This window comes from Anabrus simplex, chromosome 3 (genome assembly GCF_040414725.1).
Source record: "Anabrus simplex isolate iqAnaSimp1 chromosome 3, ASM4041472v1, whole genome shotgun sequence".
NCBI classification, from domain to species: Eukaryota; Metazoa; Arthropoda; class Insecta; order Orthoptera; family Tettigoniidae; genus Anabrus; species Anabrus simplex.
This window is the reverse complement of record NC_090267.1, coordinates 114,432,302-114,457,225: the sequence shown is the minus strand read 5'-3', so window position 1 is coordinate 114,457,225 and position 24,924 is coordinate 114,432,302. Positions and strand designations below refer to the sequence as shown.

General features: G+C 38.8%; 1 protein-coding gene across 1 annotated transcript in view; it reads right to left on the bottom strand.

The window, feature by feature from the left end:
• Window positions 1-24,924, bottom strand: part of CysRS (cysteine--tRNA ligase, cytoplasmic) — a 123,845-nt gene that overhangs the window by 18,419 nt on the left and 80,502 nt on the right. The window contains exons 10-11 of the mRNA XM_067142685.2: window positions 14,845-15,007; window positions 14,552-14,763 (exon numbers count right to left, since the gene is read on the bottom strand). Coding sequence (XP_066998786.2) covers window positions 14,552-14,763; window positions 14,845-15,007 — 375 coding nt within the window. The remainder of the gene's footprint in view (window positions 1-14,551; window positions 14,764-14,844; window positions 15,008-24,924) is intronic.

Here is a 24,924-nt window from a genome sequence, read left to right as displayed (position 1 = left end):
ATAACAAAAAGTGTCTCTCCAAGCATGCAAAACTAAGACACCATAATACAGTAATAAAACCAGAATGCCTCTATGGATCAGAGACACTAATTTTGAACAGGAAAACTAATCTAGAAAATATTCAGAAAAAGGAACACAAGATCATTAGAAAAATTTTAGGCCCAAAACTCGTAGATGAACAGTACCGCCTTAGAGGGAAACAGGAAATCAAACAATTTTCTAACATTCACAGCGACATCAGAAAATGCAGATATTATAAAACAGACAGTCTCAGAGGAAATTAGGAACGTTTTACCGCAATTAAAGCAGAGAGATATGAGTGAAATTTCGAGCCACTCAAAGGTTCCAGCATACAATGACAGACAAAAGGAAAGTCTGACCAAGAAGAAAACTGCGCCTAAACCACCTGCTCTAGAGCTCAATAATCAAACATCAAATGACCTTGAGTCAAGGTTTGATGCCTCATCTGTCAAGCCGGATCACTCCCAGGCATCCGATACCAACATCCAGTTCACTGCTCCGTTAATCAATGACGGGGAAGATGACGAAAAGAAAGATAAGGAGTGTGAAGTTTGGTCGGAGGTAGTTAAACGCAATCGTACGAGTATACCATTTATTAGAGGATCTAAACAAACTCAAGGTAACAAACTTCAAGCGGCAGCCAGGGTTGCTTGGTTATATGTTGGTAGTTTACATCCAGAGACAGAGTCAGAGGACCTCATGAATTATCTACAAGACAATGGGATTAACTGTAACATATCTTGTTCTCAACTGAACACCAAAGGGGCAAACAAAGCTTTTCGTGTTGGATTAGATTTTAACTTCTTAGACACGGTTAACTGTTCAAATTTCTGGCCTAAAGATGTGCTGGTTAGGCGATTTTCTTTTCGCTCCATTAGGAAAACCAGTACGCATTTCGATACACGCAATTAAGCGACAGGATGACCCCTCCCCTCAAGAAATTAAGCTGCTATCTTGGAACACTGAAGGACTACTAGGTATAGCTTATTCAATTCGAGCAATGCTGCAGACGTGTGATGTTGCAATATTTGTGGAAACTTTTTTAACATCGGAATGGAATGTTAATAGTCACTACTCAGCGCATATTCTAGCTGACAAAGGACCTACCGGAAGACCTAAAGGAGGAATTTCTTGTTTTTTCTCAGATAAATTCTCGCCTTTCGTTGTACAGCGAAAGTCCAAGAATGCTCTTGTAGTGCGCACTAGACTCTGTGTTCTCATTGGTGTTTATTTTCAACCTTACGCCAGTTCAACGGATATTATTGATGAAATTAGCCGCTGTTTGCAAGTGACAAAAAGAGAGGATACAGTAGTCCTGGCGGGAGATCTTAACTGCCGTATAGACATTCCACTTCAGAAAACAAAAGAGGTCAGTAGTTACTTAGAGGAGGAGGGTTTTCATCTACTCAATAATAAGGATCAGAGGACATATATTTGCTACAATGGCATGAGTACGATAGACCTTGTATTCATTAACTCAAAATTAACTCTAATCAGTCAAGTAGTCAGAGCAGAAACAGAGAAAAAACATTTACCAGTTGAGACGAGATTGAAACTAGTTAACTTTTACTCGTGCCCAGAAGTACTACCAACTCAAGTGAGCAGGCGGATTGATTTGTCCTTAATTGGTGACTCAGAAAATAGGATAATTATTGAAGAACTACAAAGTGGCACTCTGTCAGAGGCAGCAACAAAACTAGAAAAGATCATTAAAAAGGCTGTCATCTCCAACGACATTCGCCAAAGAAAAGCGAAGCCTTGGTTTACTATGGCGTGTTTCAATGCAAGGAAAATTGCTTTACAAGCCTTACAGGATGCAAAAGTGCAACGGACAAAGGAACGGTTAGCAGTTTACGCTAGGTTAAGAAGAGATTATAAAGTCATTGTTGCAGAAGCTAAGAAACAGTTCAGAGAGAAGGAAGAGAGACTACTAATTGAGGAAGCGAAACAGAATCCATATAAAGCCCTTCGCCCAAGGCAACCATCATTCCCAAAGAATATACCGATGAGTGTATGGGAGACACATCTAACTGCAATCCTACAGGAGAGAGATACGCGGCCGGTTAACTTTCATTTAGCCCACACGGAGGCTAGCGTCCATTACGAGGAATTCACACTTGATGAAATATCAGATACCATCTATAACCTGAAAGACAAGAAAGCATGTGGCCCTGATCTCTTATTCAACGAACATTTGAAAGCTACTTTCCCAGTATTACAGAACTCGATATCACTACTACTAAACGAATGTATGCGTCAAGGTAGAGTACCAGAAAGTTGGAAACGATCGACAATTAAGATGTTATATAAAGGGAAAGGTGATACAGCAGATCCCAATTCTTATAGAGGTATCGCACTGGAGTGTATTCTCTTAAAGACCTTGACTGCTTTAGTTCATAAACGCATTACAGAGTTCATTGCGGACAAACTCCCAGATTCTCAATTTGGTTTCAGGAGTGGTAGGTCAACACTTCAGGCAGTTCAGTGCCTTCAACGGGACATAGAGGAAGCCTTGGATCAACCTAGAGGAAAACTTCATGCCATCTTCATTGATTATTCAAAGGCTTTTGACACGATTGACAGAACTATTCTATTAGAGAAGTTACAAAATATCACCGACCATAGTTTCTATCTTCTTCCACTAATCAAAGATCTGCTCACCAGCAATTGGATAGAAATCAGTGATGGCATTACCAAATCAGGTCCCATTTTACAAACTATTGGTGTACTCCAAGGTGACCCGTTGAGCCCTTTGCTCTTCATTATTGCAACGGCAGACATTACAAAATCGATAACGTCTAGTAATGTCAAATTACTCATGTATGCAGATGACATGGCCTTAACGTCCATCTCAGAGTCTGACCTGCAAAGTAATTTTAACAAAGTGAGTAAATGGGCAGAAGATACTAAGCTGAGACTGAATGAGGATAAGACCGTCTCGATGACTTTTAGGAGAGGAGGCAAGAATGGAACATTTTACTACGGAGACCGGCAGTTAAGATCAGTATCAAGTTTCCGGTACTTGGGAATAACATTTCAATCGGCTGGAAAACAATTTTCCCTTCATGTCAAAGAAAGACTAAACGCGGCCATTAAAGCAATGGGTGACATCAAACTTCTCAGCAGCTTGTCACTGACGACGGCCATAGAGTTGTTTCATCTCAAAGTCAGTCCAGTTGCGTCCTACGGAATAGAAAACATATGGGTGCATCTTACCAAGGCACAATTGCAAAGTTTAGAGAGTGTAAAATCAGCATTTCTTAAAAGAGTACTTTGTCTATCCAAGTACACTCCTTCGCGCCTCGTTTACGTACTGACAAGAGAACTGTTCTATGTAGAAGAGCTGCGTCTGAAGTTCCTGCTTCCCACCACCGCGGCGTATAAGGCACTACTGCAGGAACTTCTTCAAAAGAGGAACAACATATCGGACGATTTTTACCTCAGTGACGCAATGATTAATTTAGAGTGGATGCAAGGAGGTTATAAATTAAGGCATATATCAACAAGGCTCGCCGTGCATGGATTTCACCATAAACTGTGTGAATCCATGCAATTTCATGACCCCTGCCATGACTGTAAGTGCAGAAGATGTGGTGAACTCTGTGAGAGATACCATGTACTAAGGTGCAAATTGAGAACAGAATCTCTGAGACACTTTTGTGAATCAGTGTAATACTTGTATTCATGCACATTGTGCGCAATTAAATATTTATTAAAATGCAGATTAAGATTCTTTGGACATATAAAAAGGATGAACCCAGATAGACTTACCAAGCAAATAGTTGAATTTTACGAAAACCGAAGTGAAGCCAAAACGGACACAATAAAATGGATTGGCTAAATTAAAACAGATCTCAAACTGGCAGGAATTACACCTGAAGACATCCAAAGCCGGGTTATCTTCAGAGCCAAAGTTTATAAGTGGCAAGCTGACCAAGAGGAGGAACCAAGGAAGAAGACCGGAACAACATGGTCTCAAGAGAGAAAAGAAGTACACAGCAAACGAATGAAGGAAGTGTGGGCACAAAGAAAGGCAAATGCCTGTCTCTAAGTACTTTGCGTAGTCTTAATGGGCTCATTCGCAAATAACAATAACAATAACAACAACAACAATAATAATAATAATAATAATAATAATAATAATAATAATAATACAGAACACTTGGCGTTATGTCACTGTCCACAGCGAACAGATGTTTCAAAAACATAAAACACAACATAGGCTCTTAAGTCTCAAAGTTGTCTTACTGACGTTTAAAAAACATATCCAATGTGGTTTGCTTTCTGTTCTTTGTCCCAAAGTATACAGGATCGAGTCTAATTGTGACAGGATGTTCATGACATTTTCGTCAACCTCAAAACTGGACACAAAGCTTCAAACTGTTTCCATCGCTTGCAATGCCTTTGCTAGGGTAGGTGTGGCGGCTTCTTCTTCTTTTTATTCTTCCTCCACATGCTTTTCAAAAATATTGCTGATTGTCTGAGGCTGACAAATAGCAACATCATTGTCATACTCTACCTACCTGCGAAATTCCTCAGGCTCTTCAGTGAATTCAACGAAATTTTCCGCTCCATCGACAGTTTTGTTTTCCACTCGAAATCCTGCCTTACGGAAGCAGTTACTTATCGTAGTTTGATCAACAGAGCCCCAAGAACATTTTAGAAAGTGCATAGCATCTAGCATCGTGATCTTCTTCATACGAGCACTGTCGATGTTTACCAATCTTTTCTGTACCAGCATTTTGCGGTACTTCTTTTTCACACAGTGAATAATACCGTGATCGAGGGGCTATAGTCGGCTTGTGCAATTTGCCGGGAGAAATACCACCTTTACACTCCTGGTAGGTATATTTACAGGATGAGCAGCACACCGATTGATTAGCAGTAATATTTTACGATCTTTGGTCCCCATCTTGGCATCGAGTGCGTGCAAAAATTCTTCAAAAAGGGATGATGTCATCCAAGCATTGCCGTTGGCTTTATATAGGCATGGCAAGCTCCAAACATTTTTGAAACATTGAGGTTTTATGGCTTTGCCGATGACAAGTGGTGGCAACTTTTCTGTGCCGCTCTCGTTGCAGCATAGCAGGACAGTTAATCTCTCCTTGCTTAGCTTCCCACCACAGCAGATCTCTCCTCTGTATGCGAGAGTCCTGTCGGAAAGTAGGCTAAAAAAGAGTCCCATTTCGTCAGCACTCAAGACGTCATTGGAATCATAGTCTTTCAGCAGTGGCTGAAGTGTAACTGTAGTCCATGTTTCCACAGTCTCGCCATCAATACTGGCTGCTTCTCCTCTAACACATTTGTAAACTAGACCATGTCTATTTTCTAAACGCTCAATCCATCCATTGGAAACAGCGAAGTTTGTCAGTCCAATTTTGTTGGCAATGTAAGTTGCTTTTTCGCGAAGTATAGTTCCACCTACTGGGATATTCGCAGCATGTGCTTGGTTGAACCACTTCAGAATCATTCTTTCCCACCTCAGAAACTTTCCTTTGCGCACTCGTTTCCTTTTTCCGTTTCTATTTTGCTTATACGCATTTTCAATTTTCTCTCAGTTTATCACAATAGTGTTCAAAGTAGAAGGTGCTAGTTTTAATGTTTGTGCCAACTCTACGTGCTTAAGATGTGGATTCCTATCTACTTCTTGAAGGATTTTAATTTTTTCTTCATTAGTGAGTGGTTTTACGACCCTTTTCTTATCCATAGCCAAGTTATCACAAGACAGATACCACATGTACCGCGCTACTAAACTTCTCACGATTAACCTATTAGTCTGTAAGTAGGCTGTCACGCGGCAAATAATCACTTCACTTCTTTTTAGCACTCAACGCAATAAATTTCTAACTTCTGATTGGAATGTGAAATAGGCTACAAGCACAATCAAGAGCACTGGGTTATTCAACAATCTCACTGACAACAAAGACCTTTCCATAGAACAAAGAACATAAAACAAAAAATAAACCACTTTTTCCTTTGAGAAAATCAAATGATCATAGATATGTCTCTCGGTCATGACCATCCACCAACAACTGCACGGTTGCTAGAGTTACACTTCTGTTACACATTTTGTGGTGGTAACTTCGGTGACTCATAATTTCGGATGACTTCCAGCCATAAGCCATGTATGTCAGCAAAACAGCTTTGGAAAAAAAAAAAAGTGTGAAAACTGAATTCAGCACTCCTAGGCACAGTGGAATCTATTATTGTGCTTTAACTTAGCACTGTCCTGTCTTGTTCTAGTGTAAAGTCTTTGCTGCCAATCAATGACACAAAACTCAGCTCGCCCCTCGAAGGCGCAATATACTCCCTGTTCGAGAGTTCAAGGTCATTTCTCTTATTGCGCAACTTCCTCTGACCGACCCGTGGCGAGGACTCTTACCTCTGTTGGAAATCACATTCTGTACACAAGGGATGACAAAGAACATTTTCAGGTCTGGGGAATATACGATCGTACTAAGCGGTAAATGCGAAAAATCGTGACTTGTTAAGTGAGGTATTTTTTATACAGATTCGATACGATGGGCGACGGGACTTCAAATTTACTATGTGCTAAGCGGGAAAAACGTGTTAATGAGGAACGTACTAGCGAGGCTTCACTGTATTCATAGAGTAGGCAAACATGTATTATTGTGCAGTAGAACCTCGATGCATCCTTCCTGGAACCGCTGTTTTCCCGTATCCATCCTTCCAATTTATTTAAACCCGAATATATTCAATATAAACTAATGTTAAAATTCCCCACATCTATCGTTCCTCGAACTATAGTTTTTTTCGCATTGATCGTCAAAAAATTACTAGTCCTCGGCCACAATTTTTCTGCACCGATCGTTCATGAGAAAAATATACGCAAACGTTCTTTTAAATTTAAAGCAGCAACCTGTTACGTGAGAATGTATGAGCTACGAGCTATTAGGAGTTTCTACGCTTGACAAGCTGGACTGCAGCGAGCAGATTATTTATGCGCAACCACACTATATAAAGATGCCTATGAGCCTCCTGGCGCCAAGGCTTCTATGTGAAGCACCAAGCCGTCATTGTGCTGTTTCATTTTATTCTGACTGGTCCTGTGCCGTGTCTTGGTTGTGTGCGGCAATTAAAATTTTATCTATCGTTCGTAATTACGTTGTTTTTCTCATTTTAGTCCCTGTGTATTATTGTTATTCATGACACGTCACGTCCCGTGAAAAATTTATGAACTCTTTCAAAGAATGATTGAAAATTATAGTTGAATCGAATCCATTCGAAAAAAGAGTATATACCGCTAAACGTCTTCGGTTAGCGCCTTCAACTTTAAACTCCATATTTGCCAAGAAGAATGAGATAAGAGAGGAAATTGATAAATGTGGCAGGTAAAGTACAAGAAAAACTGGAAGAGAAGCTACATTTGCTCAGCTGGAGAATATTCTTTTCACTTGGTACCAGCAAGCAAGGGCTTCCAATATCCCTATAGATGGATCCATATTTCGTGAGAAAGACAAGAAGATAGCTGCAAGATTGAGAATTGATAATTTTACTGCATCGAATGGATGGGTCGCTCGATTTAAAGCGTGACATGGACTAGATTTCAAGAAGGTTTCTTAAGAAAGTGCTTCTGTGAACACAGAAGGTAAGGAGCTATGGTTCGAGAGACTTCCATCGCTACTGGTGGGATACGAGCGGCGTGACGTATATGACATGGACAAGACTGGACTTTTTTACAGTGTGCTTCTGGACAGAACACTGGCGCTGAAGGGTGAATCTCACCATGGTGGGAAAAGTTCAAAAAAATGACTAACCGTTCTGCTGTGTGTGAATAGTGATGGCAGTGATAAGAGAGTGCCAGTCATAGTGGGGAAAGTGATTAAAACCACATTGTTTTAAGAACACAAAAGAACTACCCATGATATATCATGCAAACAAAAAAGCTTGGATGACCACTGACATTTTTTCACAGTTTTTAAGGTCATTTGATGCCTCTATAGGCAAACAAGGAAGAAAAGTCGTGCTCTTTGTGGATAATTGTGCTGCTCATCCACAGGGCAGGTCATTTCTTCATAATGTGAAAGTTGTGCATTTCCCCCAAATTGTACCAGCGTGTTGGAGCCTCTTGATCTTGGGGTAATAAAATGTTTCAAGCAACTGTCCCGTAAGTGCCTAACTGCTGTGTGCTTGTTGGATGCCGGTGAAGAAATGAACAAGATAATCAATTTACTACAAGCGATCAATTTCACAGTAGCAGCTTGGTGGCAGGAGTCCCAATCAACTGACGTGAACCGTTTCCATAAAGGTGGTTTCAGCTGTCAGCTATGCACAGCGGAAATAGACTCCGCTGAAAATCTCTGTGCTAATGATGTTCTTAATGAAGACTGGGAACAATTAAGGGGTGAAAGCGATGTTGTCTTCGTTGATTTTGAAGACTATGTGCTGATTAGAGATGCTCGATAAATCACAGCCTGCTACTTTGTCACCAATACTTTTCTGTCACCGATATATCAGATACGCTGTCACGGAAATATCTGTGACAAAATATTGTTTAAGTTGTGTACTTGGATCACGTTCACAGCGCTATTATCTGCTGTAGCTCAATGTCTATATCCATTTTTCATTTAACAGTTATCTACGGCGATCATACATTTTATCATAGATTATTTATGAGCACAGTAGAGGGAAAACCTATCGAGCAACTCTGTATGTCAACAGTTAGCTCATGTTTTATACATAGCACGAATCGAATAGGGCAGTCCTCAGCTGGCAAATCAAGCATGATTGAATACTTAATATTTTTTCGAGAAGTACTTGTCCGATTTTCAAAATAATCACGGTGCTGAATTTGAATTATTTGTAGATTTAAGGCTATATGTACAAAATAGTGTGGTACCATTTAAAAAAGCAAAGTTAGTACCATGATCTCAGAAAATATTAACGCCATGACAAACTACTGTTAAGTGCGATTATTAGCCCTTTGATACCATTACTGAAAGTGAAAACAAAATGCCAATATCTACAACCCGTTCAAGAGTTATTTGAGGTGGAGTACTTTGCTGAATAACCCTGTATATGGGAGGAAGTGCATACATGTATTATTTTTAGTTATTTTATTTTTAAACCTATATTAAGTACTGTAAGTAATCACATTCCCTTTGTTAATTTATTATGCATCATGTTAACAACCTTTTCCCTATGCATTATTAAAACTTTATATTATAAATTTAATTTTTCCACTTCTTATTTCCCGAATCTTCTGAAAAATACTACCCGACACTGTCACCATATTAACTAGAAATAATTCCATACTGGCTGCTCGCGACTAAAGAGTGACCGTGATGATAATCATATGCTTGTGCTTCCTGTGACTGAATCACACATAAAAGTCATAGATATTTTTGTGTCACAGATAAGCTGGTCACAGATATTCTGAAATATCATTTAAGCTCATCTCTAGCTCAAGAAGTAAGTATAAATAACCACCTAAACGATACTTTATTAATGCCTCAGGCAAAATTGAATAATTATTAAAACTTACAGGACATGTTTCGACCACTTAGTGGTCCTCTTCAGCTGTATAAATAAAGAACTGAAAAGAAAAACATTATGACAATAAGCACAAATAAAAGTTCTTTGGAGACTCCTTTGATAAAAATGGAGGTCATCAGAATAGGTCATCTTGCCTCTCGTTCTTGTTTGGAAAAGATGTTTATTCTGCGCTGTCTAGAGGGTCTGTCTTTGAGCGCGACCTGGTGAAGTAACGATGTGATACAGTTTGACAGTTCATGGAAAGCTCTGGAGAGAAGGGAAGTAGAGTTTTATCGTCATCTAAAATAACATGTGAGGGAGGAGGTAGATTGGGCTGTGCTTCTGCGATGTCGTGTTTGATTATATCTCTTGTTCATCTAGTCTGTTTCATGTCTACCCATTCTAAGTATTTGCTAATATTCTCATATAAGATGTTTTTGTGCTCGTTGTTTTTGTTGAGATTCTCTTCATCGTTTTCTAATTTATCAAGAACAATGTGGATGTTTTCCAGGTTGTTCATAAGATTACCTTTATTAATCATACAGATAATTTGAAGGTCCTGTTTTATATTGGTGAATTTGTGGTTGGACTCTTTCATATGGGATCCCATGGCAGAGAATCTTTTGTATCTTTCAGCATTGACGTGTTCTTGATATCTAATTGAGAAGTTCCTTCCAGATTGTCCCACGTAAGTTTTTTACATTGAGCACAAGTCAGCTTATAAATACCCGATTCCTGGAATTCGTCATCTTTAAGTTTATTAGCTTTATTATGACTAAAGAATCTATGTTTCGTGTTGTTGTTTGTAGAGAAGGCTACCTTGGTATTGTGTTTCTTGAATAAGTTGGTGATTTCGTAAATCTTCGGGTTATTAAAGGTGAATTTTACATATCCTTTTTCTTTTTCTGAATGCTGTTTAAGTTTAATTTGTTGTTGGTATTTGCATTTAGTGATGATTTTATTGATGAATTTCAAACTGAAACCATTATGTAGAGCCTGTTGACGAATGAAAGAAAGTTCCTTTTTTCTGTCTGTTTCTGTTAGCGGAATTTCAAAGGCTCTGTTGACGAAACTATAATAAGCTGATTTCTTTTGCGAGATGGGATGTAAAGAATCACTTTTGATTGTAGTTGGGGTAAAAGTGGGTTTCCTGTATATTTTAAATTGGAAATGGTTGTCTTTACGAATTGTTTGGATATCCAGAAAATTGAGTATGCCTTTCTCTTCTTCTTCAGCTGTAAATTTTATGTTTGGGTCTAAATTATTCAAAGTATTAAGGATACTGTGACTATCATTTATTTCCTTGTTAATTATGGCATAGGTATCATCAACATATCGAAGCCAGAGATCGAGTCCTTTAATGTGACCTACTATCTGAGTGTGTTCCAAAAAGTCGAGGTAAATGTTAGCTAAAATTCCAGAAGCCGGCGCTCCCATTGGAAGTCCATCTTGCTGATATATTTTATTATTAAAAGAGAAGAAATTGTGGTTCAAAACGAATTCCAAGATAGTAATGAAGTTTTCTATTTCAGGTATACTGATACGTTTGTGAATTAATAAATTCGTCTTTATAATCTCAATGGTGTTCTTAATAGGAATGTTCGTGTACATGTCCTTGATGTCGAAGGAACTTGTTACATGAGATGAAGTTAACTTGAAATCTTTAATAGCAATGCAGAACTCTTTGGAGTTTTTTATCGAAGATTTGGTATAAAATACGTAGTTATGAGTTGAGAACCTATATATAAATTGGAATATTTTGTATGTGGGGCTTCTCCGAAAATTAATTATAGGTCTCATAGGTGCATGTTATTTTAGATGACGATAAAACTCTACTTCCCTTCTCTCCAGAGCTTTCCATGAACTGTCAAACTGTATCACATCGTTACTTCACCAGGTCGCGCTCAAAGACAGACCCTCTAGACAGCGCAGAATAAACATCTTTTCCAAACAAGAACGAGAGGCAAGATGACCTATTCTGATGACCTCCATTTTTATCAAAGGAGTCTCCAAAGAACTTTTATTTGTGCTTATTGTCGTAATGTTTTTCTTTTCAGTTCTTTATTTATACAGCTGAAGAGGACCACTAAGTGGTCGAAACATGTCCTGTAAGTTTTAATAATTATTCAATTTTGCCTGAGGCATTAATAAAGTATCGTTTAGGTGGTTATTTATACTTACTTCTTGATTAAACATCGATACGATCATGAAATGGACAACTTGTAATCATCTCTAGCTCTCATCAATTCTCATGTAGCCACATGTGGAGAGGAAACAACTGAAGGGCTGCGAGATGATGGCACGGGGGAGAGGAGTGATGAAGGGGAAGAAGACGATTGTAAGCTCCAAGTTGTCCCGAGTTCCGCCGAAGCACATGCCGCCTTAGTAAAGGTGAAATCCTTCATGTACTCGCATGATATCAGTGATATTAAAGAAAAGAACATCATGCAAGTAGAGAAAGCTTTGTTTCGTCTGAAACGCAAAGCTTCGGTGAAACCAAAAGCAATCAATGACTTTTTACTAAAAAGAGCAAGTAATAAAATGACAGATATATAAAATTATACCATTATTTTTTATGTTTATAACAAGACTGATACATATTAAAATTAGCAACGTGTAGTATTAATTACTTGAAGCAATTTCAATTATTACCCGTCACCTGTTTTGATATTTTATTAGACCTATTTGAGACACGTGAATGAAATTAAAATATTATGCCTATACAAATGAACATAAATAACCTAACCAATATTATAGTGTTCTGTTATATAACTAGACCAGTAATAGTGTCAATATTGACGCCAAGAAAAAAAAAAAAAGATAGAAACAAAAACATGACAATGTAAAGGAAAGGCCATTTATAGCCACAAATGCTGTAAGTTTTGTTCGTACATTTGAATTAAAGAATAACATTCCACAAGAGTTTTAAGTGTTTCTTCCGTCATTGCTTTCCAGTATAAACACCGAATGAACGTTTGCTTTTAAATTTAACAACTGGTAATTATTGAAACTCTATTCTAAAAATTGACAAAATATCACAAACACCGCTATTTAAAAAAGCCTTCACATTGGCGCATTCCTTCACTCTTCCCAAGAAAACAAACGTCAACCCCTGTCCTCTCTAACATGCGCGGGTTACGGTTCGTCAGCTGGGAGCTGACTTCATGTTCATGATTACAATTTAAATATCCAAGATTAAGTGATCTATTTTCCACAAATTGATGAAATAATTCAGGGATGGTGAATGTTCTCCATTCACCACGTTTCTAACCAAGTCGTATGTACAGTAAAGAACAAAACAACAGAGTGAGTTGGTTGTGCGCTGAGAGCCGCGCAGCTGTGAGCTTGTCTCCGGGAGATAGTGGGTTCAATTCCCACCGTCGGCAGCCCTAAAGATTTTCCGTGGTTTCCCCATTTTCACACCAAGCAAATGCTGGGACTGTACCTTAATTAAAGACACGGCCGATACCTTTCTAATATTAGCCTCTTCCCATCCTTCCATCGCCGAAAACCTTCCGACGTGTTAGTGCGACGTTAAACAAACAGGAAAACAAAGTAGAACAAAATGAAGTCTACAAACTTTCTATTTCAATTCTCAATAATGAAACATTACACATTCTTTGAAATAGATCGTATTTCACTGAAAATGCAGGTTATTACCGTAATATCCCCTTATAGCAGTAATTTGCAACAAGGAAACTGACCTTAACTGTTTTAAATTATTATGTGATGTAAAGAAACTGCAAAAAAAATTATGCTTATTATTTCCATCATGTATATCGTGGTTGCAATATTTTAATGCCTCTATGAGTTTAGATAAAGATGTATGTCCAAATACAGTAACCGTATTTTGCTTTCCCCCAATTTTCCTCCTCCCCCTTGAAAAACGATGCATCGAGATTTTACTGTATACTGTATGTAAAGGGTGATGTTTGAGTATCTTTTGACCAGAACATGAAACTAGGAAGGCCAATTTCACCTTGTTTCTGTGCATACTTTGATACTATGAAGGAAGGACAGGAAAATACATGTTCAGTGCGATAAAAGATAGGAACAGAAAGAAAAGACAAAAATAATATAAAACTTAAAAGGACAAGGACAAATTCCACATTTTCACTGTCACTTTCATACATAGGGGTTTTCTTGATATCAATCTTGGTTATTCTATATATTTTTTTTTTTTTTCAGACCCTGAGCATATTTCAACTTCTCACGTTCATCTGGAGAAGGATCTACAACAATTAAGGAGACCATTCTTATCTCTCTCTCTCTCTCTCTCTCCTTTTTTTCCTTTTTTCCTGTGTTTGTTCAACTTTTCTTTTTTTTTTTTAATCATACACTTACCTAACTTACTACACTAAGAGTGAAGATGGCTCCATCATCTTCATCACTTTTCACAATGAAGGTTGTGACCTACGACAATCTAACTTCTACCTCACCTTGCAATTAATAACAACCTTCCTGCAGTAAAAGTTGTTTCAACATATGTACAGGTTATGTTCCCAAATTACACTAGATCCACTCTCTCATCTTCCGTATTGCAACATATGCTGCTGAGACATAGACAGTCAAGCAGGCAGATAAGGAAAAAAAATTGAGTGCTTTGAGATGTGCGGATTTCAGTGCATTCTCCATATCTCTTGGACTGTGCATGTACTGGAAGAACTGAGCACTGGGTCAAGATTCCTCCAGAGATTACTCACAGACTGATACCATAGAGAAGATTGTGGTGAAGGACAAAGTTAACAGCAAGAGACCTCCAAAGGAGTCATTCAATTCAATGGATGGACCAAGCACAGCCTTTGGTAGCCTGGGTATCATTTTATGAGGCTAACCACATGGCACTAGAATGACAGATCTGGAGTAATCAAATTAGAAAACTCAAGAGTTACCTTACTCAGTCAAGGGTAAAGGAATGATGAGAAGGAAAGGCTATGTTCACAAAGGTTCACATAGCTTTAGGACAATTCCTTTTATGAAATGGCTAACCATGAATAACATGGCCATGGAACACACCGATCAGTGAAAGACATACCTTTTCATCAAATTGGGAATATTTATCCGTTTCTTTCCTAAACATTTCCTCAGGTTTTATCTTCTTTTGTGCTTCTCGCAAAGCCTGTGCAGCCAGCTGTTCTGCCGTCTTTCGCTCCTTTTCCGCTGCTCGTTCTGCCTCTAAGCGTTTCTTAGCCGTGCGTTCTCGCAGTAGAGTTTCGGGGTCCATTAACTTCACGGCTGAAGGTCTCCCTGCAGGTAGACAGCACAGATTACAATCACCACAAAGCTGCTATGAAAACTCAATCAAATTTTAAAATATATTTCACTCACCTTCAAGGTCTTCAAGTCGTACACCAACGTAAGGAAGAACATCATCACGAAGTTTGTCACACTCTTGCAAAATGTCAGTTGCCTTCATTGAGCGTGCCAAGTTTCTGACATTATCACGGAATTCTGCAAGGATGACAAGATGAGGCATAACCAATTCTTCAGTCTGGAACACACAATTTATTCAAACTTCAGTTTCTAGTTTCCCTACTATACAAAACATCAATTATACCAATGTAGGAAGAGAAATTAACAGCCTAATTCACAACATATTTTATCCAAATTATCACACCATAATGAAATCTGATCTTCCTCATTCCATTCACTACTTAATAGTAGTGATAAATATTGCAGAATTAACTCAACAATTGCAAGCTGTATTGGCAATACTGTGAAAGGAACTTTCCAATACAGTCTTGTTTCCATATTGCTCCTAATAGCCTAATGGAGGACCTGAATTTCAAACCATACTAACTCCAAAATTTAAAACATTCAGGGATAAGCAACAACGTAATATTTGGTTTGTTTTAATTTTTTCTCCTGATTTTTTTGCAACATAACGTACTAACCACAATAAATTTACAGTACAAAATACTTTATGTTTCAATTATTACACCCCTACAGGATAAAAATGACGAATGCAGTTGGCATGTTTTAGTAATAGATAAAAATAAAAGATAAAAACTTATGCATCCAGTACCTACATTTTGTCTTGATATTCTCATAAAACCTAAGGGGTTTGATATAATTTGGGTATGTGTTAGTTATACTTAATTTGTAGATGTTACATTCCACAGTTGTTGTTTCTATCTGTTCGTCTGTACCATCTTGTTTATCATTAACACAAACAACTTTCTAGTAACTTCATCAATTTTTCAAACTCTGTTCAGATCATGCAACTTATACTCTTCTTCCACCGCTTTTCCCACATCTATGGGGTGGCAGGTGTGAACTGTGTTGCACATGAGGATTTGGCCCTTATTTACGGCCAGATGCCCTTCCTGACGCCAACCCTATATGGAGGGATGTAATTACTATTGCGTGTTTCTGTGGTGGTTAGTAGTGTAGTGTGTTATCTGAATATGAAGAAGAAAGTGTTGGGACAAACACAAACACCCAGTTCCCGGGCCAGAAGAATTAATCATACGCAATTTTAATCCCTGACCTGGCTGGGAATTGAACCCAGGACCCTCTGACCGAAGACCTCAACGCTGACAATTCAGCCAATGAGTCGGACCAGATCATGTAAGTTAAACGACTGTTGTTTTTTCAACCTCCGATGGGCTATAAAAAAAGACACATTAACATAACAAAATGATTTTGTTACTAAAAGTTTAGTAGTTTCGTACCTACTTTTCTACATAATTGCCACAACAATCTGGGCATTTCTCATATTGTGACACCAGTTTTCCTATGCCCTCTGCAAAGAAGTCTGCCACCAGTGAGGTAAGGTGCATCTGGACAGCCTCCTCAAGTTCTTCGTTGGTGGTGAAGCATTGTCTGCCCAATCATGCCTTCAACTCTTGAGGTTAAACTCACTAGGTGTGAGGTCTGGACTTTATGATGGATGGTTGAAAACTTCTCACTTGAACTGTTTATTTAGCACAGTGAGGTCAAGCATTGTCATGGATCAAAACCACGCCAATCGACAGCGTGCCTCTTCGTTTGCTTTTAATCGTCCTGCGGAGGCAATGTTAATTTTCACAATAAAGTTCCTTTGTTATTGTTGTCCCCTGCCCCATGAAGTCCACCAACAAGACACCTTTATGGTCACCAAAACGGTAGCCACTGTTTTCCTGTTGTTCAGTGTCAGTTTAAACTTTTTTGTCTTGTTTGGAAAAGAAGGATGCATCCACTGCTCAGATTGTTCTTTGGTTTCTGAAGTGTTAAACAGGACCCAAGTTTCATTGCAGTAATGATAGAATTTCAAAACTCTTCCCCCTCACCATGATAACGCGTGAGAAACATTACGGCTGACGCCATTCGCTGAGTTTTGTGATAGTCAACATTTTCCGGACCCAGCGTGAACAAAGTTTCTGGGTCTCCTAAGTGTTGAGTCACAATTATGTACAGGGAAGACCTTGAAATATCTGGGATTGCTGTAGAAAGTTTACTGATCATAAACCTCTGTTTGTCGTGGGCAAACTCATCAACACTCTCAACTGTGGGTACGGTAGCGACAGACTTGCATCCTTGTCCACCTTCGTCACGGATGTCTGTTCGCCCTTCTTTAAATTTCCGACACCATTCGCCTATACTACCATCACTCATACAGTTTTCACCATATACTAAACTTATTCTGCAATGGATTTCAGCAGCGCTACATCCTTCTGCTCGCAGAAAATGTATCGCACTTTGCAACTCACACTTGGCGGAAGAATCGATCTTAACGGCCATGTTCAATTGCCAGTAGCTTGGCTACTACTGGCGCACTGGAGCCAACAGTGGCAAAGGTTGTGGAGGAGATGTTGCGCAATCATATGATGCACAAACCTGGCTCCCGACTATCTCTTGTTTACTTAAATGGATGATCTGAATAAAAAAAAAAGAAAAAGAAAAAAAAAAACAGCCTTCATATGTATGTCCAACCCTTGTTCCGTTTCTCTGCGGGGTTGGATATGAAGTGAGCTGAATCTTCCTAGCAAGTTTTTACAACCGGATGCCCTTCCTGACGTCAACCTCATCAGAAGAATTAATGAGATGAAATGAATGACATGATATATGATAAGAGGGTGAAACGTGGTGTCCGCAGATAGCCTACTCCTTTCGAATAGCACCAATGGGTCTGCTCAATGCTTAACATCCCCATCCGATGGATGAATCACTATCAACAGCATCATATACCATCACTCCATATGAACACTGCAGAGGGGTATGGATTTGAATTCAAGATTTTGGTACGCAATCTAATGATTAGAAATTGTATAACACCACTGCTTCTACCCTGCCAACCAACATCTAAATGTTTCCAAGTGAAATGTATGCAGTTTGTGGAAAGTCGTAGAAATTTAAGAATCCCAGCACATCATGAGAAGCATTCAGGTGATCAAAGACAGGAAAATTTAATGAAAATTATAGGCTTGTTATCATATTCATGCAGGAGAAATGAAACTAGGAGTTATCCAATTATTCACAAATTAATTAGAAAGAAGGCATTGAAAAGGTAGCATGCAAGTTAAAAGTTCTGTAACTGAATATAAGGCAAGCCCAGGAGGGAGTACATAAATAATGTGCAGTTCAGAACTGCGTTTACATCACACTACTACTACAATGCAATGCCTACCAGCAGATTACACCGATAAATTTGACCGCCTATCAGCATTACATAATAAAACTGAGGAAAGCCTGTGTTTTTGTGTTTAGATTTACTTTAGAGTTTGTTACATTTTGTTAAAAGAGAGCTTGAATATGTTATAATTACATTAATTATTTCATCTTTCTTGTAAATACCTACCAAAAATTCAGAATCGACTTACATATAAGGCTGTCTTATATTCGGGCCTATATGATATTTAGAAAACTTCCCCATCCATTTTTCAAGGAAATGATGGGGAAAAAGTGTTAATAGCAGGACAACTGAAACTGTAGGATTCATATCTTTGTAGAACCACCACCTTTCATTCGAGAGACGCATTTTCCATCTTTTTACCTTCACACCACTACTGGGAATCACCCACCCTAACAAATTACAGCATGTGAGCGACGCGCACGCACGCACACGCACGCACACACACGCACACACACACACACACACACACTCTGTCTCTACAATCAACTGTCCCCGTTAAATTACACATCAGAAACACAGCAATATACCACGCTCTCAGCTGACTGAATTGCGATTGCAAGCATACATTTTATGTGATAAATTTCATAATGATCTGTACAGACAAGTAATCATATAATAAGATAGAAATGAATAGGTGGACTATTTCCTACCTTATTATATGTGCAAGTATACAAAGCATTAGAATGGCAAAAATGGAAATTGCTGTCAAGAGCAATTCAATTTTAGAACAGAAGCACCCTACAATGATTTCTGCAGAAACCTATTTGAAAATCAGTTTTCCCAGCAGAGAAAAACTTCAAATTACAAGAAATAACATCAATATTAAATTTTTAATGGTAGGAAAACAATATACAGTAGAACCCCTTTTTAACGAATCTCAGGGGGATTTGATATTTCTTCCTTAAAGAGGGGTTTTCCTCAAAAGGGGGTTCAAAGAAAATAGGCTATATATCACAAGGAATAATAATACATTTATGTCTGTAACTGATGTAATGTCAAGAAATAATGAACATGTTAGAAATACTAAGTCATATTTACACAATAATGACAGAAAATCGGGAGCACAACCCGCAGCAAAAAAAAAAGGTATTACTGACTTGCAATTTTAATTTGAAGGAACACAGGCCTAGCATGATTTTAAAGAGATTTGCAAAAAATAGACCATGAGAACTGTGAGAATAAGCATATTAACTTTCACTTTCTGAAGTAGTCCAGTACAGTAGTTTGCTTCCTCTTGCCCAGATATCTCATGGAAAGAAGATTTCTCTCAATTTGGTTGAGGCTGTTGATGAGGTCTTCATTGACGTTGGAGGAGGAGAAGCACCAGCAGACAATACCAGTCCCTCCACTGCTGCCCCAAAATTGGTTCTGCTGGATCCTCTTCTTCTTCCACTTCAGTACTTTGTCTTTTTGCATCATCACAGAGGTCTCCAACATCCATCTGTGGTGCTGAGGTTAGAACATCATCACAAGTAACAAATACTTTGAATTTTGTGGCACTTGAGTTTTTTGATACAACCCCCTAATCTTCCCCAATGCCATCAGTAGCGTCATCTTCACTAAAGAGGTCTGAAATGGCACCAAAAACTGCATGGCCAAAGCAGTTTTGAATAGTGTATTTCGAGGAAAGAAATAGCTCTTTGAACCAGGGCCTTCCTGTACTTCTCTTTCACAGAATGAATAATGCTAAGGTCCAAAGGCTCCAGGTGACTGGTGCAGTTAGGAGGAAAGAAAATCACTTCGATATTCCATAGCAAAGATGTATCTGAAGGATGAGCAGGACATCTATCAGCAGCACTATATCTTCCTTCCTGTCAATCCCATCTTAGCATCCAAGCTTCGTAAAAATTTTAGAAATATCTCTGATGTCACCCATGCATTTTTGTTAAAATCATATTTACACGGGAGTGTTTGGGTGTTCTTGAAACATCTTGGTTTCTTAAATTTTCCAATTATTAGTGGGGTAATTTTTCACTCCCGTCGCTGCCAACACAGAAAAACGCTGTCAGTCTTGCTTTACTTTTTTTTTTGCTTCGTGGCATCTTTCTCCGCGAACACCATATGTCTTAGACGGGAGCAAATTGTAAAACACTCCCATTTCATCTGCGTACAAAATATCCTTAGCATCATATTCTTCAAGAATTCGATGCAACGTATACTTTTTCTAGTTCATAACGGTATTGACATTAACTTTCACATTCTCGCTGTACATGTTTTGGAACGAAAGATTGTGCCGTTTTTTAAAACGATCAAACCAGCCATTATTACAAGCATTGAAATCGACCAAACCCACCTTAAATGCAACTTCTCGAGCTTTTTGTTTAAGTATGTTCCCGTCAATTGGAGCTTTCACACTCCTTTTCCCCCTCAAACCATTTCATTAAAATGTTTTAAAGTTCCTCGTACGGCGAAGAACGAATATTCTTCCATATTTTTGCCCCAGAACTGCACTCCACTTCCGCAGTCAGAATAGCTTCCTTCTGTTTCATGATGCTAAACAGGGTAGAGGATGATGATTATGATGATGATGATACTTGTTGTTTAAAGGGGGTTAACATCTAGGTCATTAGCCCTTAAAGGAACGAAATGAGACGAAATGCAATGACAATTAAAGTACAAAATTCATCCACTGACCAGAATTCAAAACATGATGATGGTGAATGAGTGGATGAATATGAATTTAAAACAATCAGTGGATCCGACCCACAATGCCTCACCTTCCCAGAAACAATATTACTGACCAAGGGACTGCTTCCAAAGCACAATCGTGAACTGATGATGCTTGTTGTCTATAGGGGTTCAATATCCAGGTCAACGGTCCCTCATAATGGTACTTACTACTATACTCCGCATGGCCTTATTTCTAAATTGAAGTTTCGCGAAACAAATGAGCATTACCTTTCCTCTGTTGCCAGCGCGCTACGCGCAATACGACCACGGTAAACAGCGCTTGTAAAATGTAACACCGTACTCAGAAAAACTAATGAATATGGCTTGAAAACAAATTCACAAAAACTACACTTACTAACATTTGACACTAATAAGAGAATATATTATTAAGAATAAAAGAGAATGAGGAAATAACATATTACTCACCACTAATGGCTGGTACAGGAAGGAGGTTATGGCCTCCGAAAGGAACACTCCACTGATCTAAGTCACTGGTACCCTCCAACAATAAATCACTGTCACTATCACCAGCTCCCATAGATATTAAGAAACTTTTGATGGAGTTCTCCACTACATCTTCATTTTCCCACGCCTCACGTATTAATCCTTGTGTACTGCGCACAACTTTCCTCCAGTCATCGGCACTGACATTCGCCACAGCTTCGGCTAAAAGGTTTTCCACCTTGGGTACAGTAAACTGCTTATTTTTGGTTGCAACATAACCCTTAACCTGAGCCCAAATTTTCTCTATTGCATTGAAATGGCAATGATAAGGTAAAAGTCGAATAACTTTATGTCCATGACGTCTTGCTATTTCGTCTACGACATACACTGGAAATTGTGGCTTGTTTTCTTTCACAAGCCGCAACAGTTCACCTTTCTTCATGTCGTCCCGCACAGGAATGTTGTGCCTCCTTATCCACTCAGCGAGAATCGACTTCTTTGCTGCCATTGTAGGAGCATTGTCCTGAATTATAGAATGGTAGGGGGCATTGTCCATTATTATCGCACAATTTTTGGACAGGTTATTCATTAACGTGTATTCAAATCAGTTCTGAAAATTAACACTATTCATCTCCTCGTGGTAATCGCCAATCTTCTTAGACCTCAGTACATATAAACAGTTAGGTACAAATCCATTTGCGGTACCGGCATGTAGCACAATAATTCTTCCCCCCTTACCAATGGACACTGCCACTGTACCTTCCACAGAATCATCTGTCCAGCTTTTTCCTATGGTATGGTTTGCAATGATCCATGTTTCATCTAACCACACAATCGAATCAAAATTTTCCTTTATAATGTCCGTTAAAAACTGGCAGCGCCACATCACAATATCACTTCTCTCCTTTAATACTCGCCGTCCGTTTAATATCTTGTAACGGAATCCCAGTTCTTTTACCACAACAATCAGTGAAGTCTTGTTTCCTTTAAATAGTTCGCTTTCCCTCAGAGACTCACATAGTTTCACAAGAGTAGGGTGGTCTTTTCTGCGGTAGTAGTCATAAATATGCCGACGAATGGCATCTTTCTGGAAACTGTCCAAATTCATCACTGGTTTGGCCTGATTCCTTTTCTTACCCGGCGTTTCAAACTTAGAGGATCCAGGAGATTGGTCCTCAGCAAGGTATTTCTCCTTTCCAACTGCCACTACTGTGTATTCACTTACTTTGGTAGCGTCGGCATTTCTCTGTATGGTTTGTGCTAAAGGAAGCAATGTAGCACTTTTCTCCTTTCCTTTCTCAAAGTACTCACGCACGTTGGATACAATTTCACGGGCCTGGCTTCTCAAGGGTGTGTCTTGTCCCACACCTCTTGATTTCTTGCCATTTGTCTTTCCCGAACTACAATGAGACACGGTAAACACAACGAACTAAGTACACTAATACATGGATATAAATAAAACTACAGCTATTTTATACTCTGAATAATTAAACCTATATTTTACTAACTTATGCTATGCTAAACTGTAAACTACGCTATATTGTACTATACGAGAGAGATAAAGACTAATATGAAAAACACATTACTTACTGAAGGAAAATGCAAAAGATTGCGAACCGTACCGAATACCATACACGCTGAGTGAGATAGGTTAACCACAGGGTGAATGTAAACATTAGAGTTGGCAACTAGTTTTCGAGATCGTGCTCTGCTGATATAAATCGATATGAATGGGAGATTGGGATTGGTTGGATGTCTATGCTTTAGCGCATAACCACCAGACAGAGCCAAAATTTTTCAAAACGTCAATTTAGAAGTAGAGCCGTGTGGACTATAGTAAAGTAGAACCATGGTATTTCTCCAGTTGTGGTACTAATCAAAGGTAGCGTAAACTAACGGTGTCCCAAACATTATGGTACTACTCACAAGTATTGTACATCGTACAGGTAACGCAGACCTAAGGTGTTTCTCACATAACGGTGCCATTCGTACGCAACGCAAACCCATGGTGCACCTCACATAGGTGTACTAATCACAGGGACTCGTCCTATCCCATGGTGTTCCTCACATAGCGGGTACAAATCACAGGGACTCGCACTATACCGTGGTGTTCCTCACATGGTGGGTACAAATCACAGGCAACACAGACCAACAATGCCGCACATAGGGTGCTACTAATCACAGGCAACGTCCAAACCCCTGTGGTGTTTCTCACATAATGGTACAAATCACAGGCTACATAAGCCTGTTATGTTCCGCATATAGTGGTACTAATCACAGGTACTGGAAACCCACAGGGAACCGTTCTCTGCTGCTACTAATCACAAACCTATGGTGTACCAAACATAGTAAGTAAAGGCGATGCATGGCTTTCCCCGCGTGATGGTACTAATCACAAGTAGTTTCATGGTTCTAATACAATCATCACTTGGCCGCCCCTTTTAGTTGCCTCTTACGGCAGGCATGGGATACCGCGGGTGTATTGTTCGTCTGTGTCCCCCACCCACAGGGGGTAAACAGCGTAGAGGGTGCCAAGTCATATTTGTTTGCCGTCTGTGACAAAGGTACTTGGCTATCCCTTTCAACATCACTAATGATGTTGATCCTTTGTTGAAGAGTCAGCTTCTTACGTTTAGCACTTATAACAAACGTAGTCTGCCGTAACTCGCAGTACAACTCTTATCACAGACACAAATGTAACTCCTAACACAACTTGCAACACAGGAACAAAAACAGCGAATAAGGCTGGAAATATTATTCAGTCTGCGCCCTCCGCGTAATTCCTAAGCAGCGATTGGTGTCGCGAGACGGAAATGCCTATCCAGTGTAACAGCGCTGCAGCTATAGGTTAAGGCAGCTGACCTCATTGGAGACATAACCATTGAACTATCGTTAGTGAAGATTCTCCTTTTTTAGATAATCACTGGACATGATATTTAATTTCATTATGGGATTATTTATACATTTTTTTAAATTTATGATTATTATTCATTGCTATTATTATGGACACTGTAAAACATGACTGTAGAAATCTCGCAGGCTTGATGTAAGATATGAAATTAATAATTTTTATGGATATTTGGAGATCAACTAGCGACCCATCTTGACTAAAACGGTCCTAACTCCCGAATCGTTCGTGCAAATTATGTACTTTAAAGATTATTTTAATCCTTAATGAGTCCTAGAGGAGGTTAAATACTTTATTTGGAAGTAAAATTTGGGAAAAATCTCTAAATTTATTTACTTATTTATGTGAAAAGAGATTTTCTTACCACCGACTACGAACTAAAATCGCTTTAAAGGGCAAATGGTTGAAGATAAATATATGCCCTCACAGACTTTGTTGTAGATTTTGAACAGCTCTACATTTTGTATGCTTACACTTGGGGTCTATCGATAACGGTTCAGCCAACGTAAGCTTGTTCTACTTGTTCCATAATTTTTTCTAGAATACATTTTCATTTTGTTCAATATCCATAGCAATTTTTTGTTTCTAATGGCTTTTAATCTTCTGAAATACATCTTTCACTCTAAATCATGTGAAGTTTGCAAGAGACTTTCTGCCTAAATGTTTATATTTCGTGTGGAGTTACTTGTGTCTCTAGGCTGTAGCTAATCTCGCTGAAAACTGCACTTCGCTCCCATACAGCCGTCATTCCAGTACTACCTACAGTTCAATG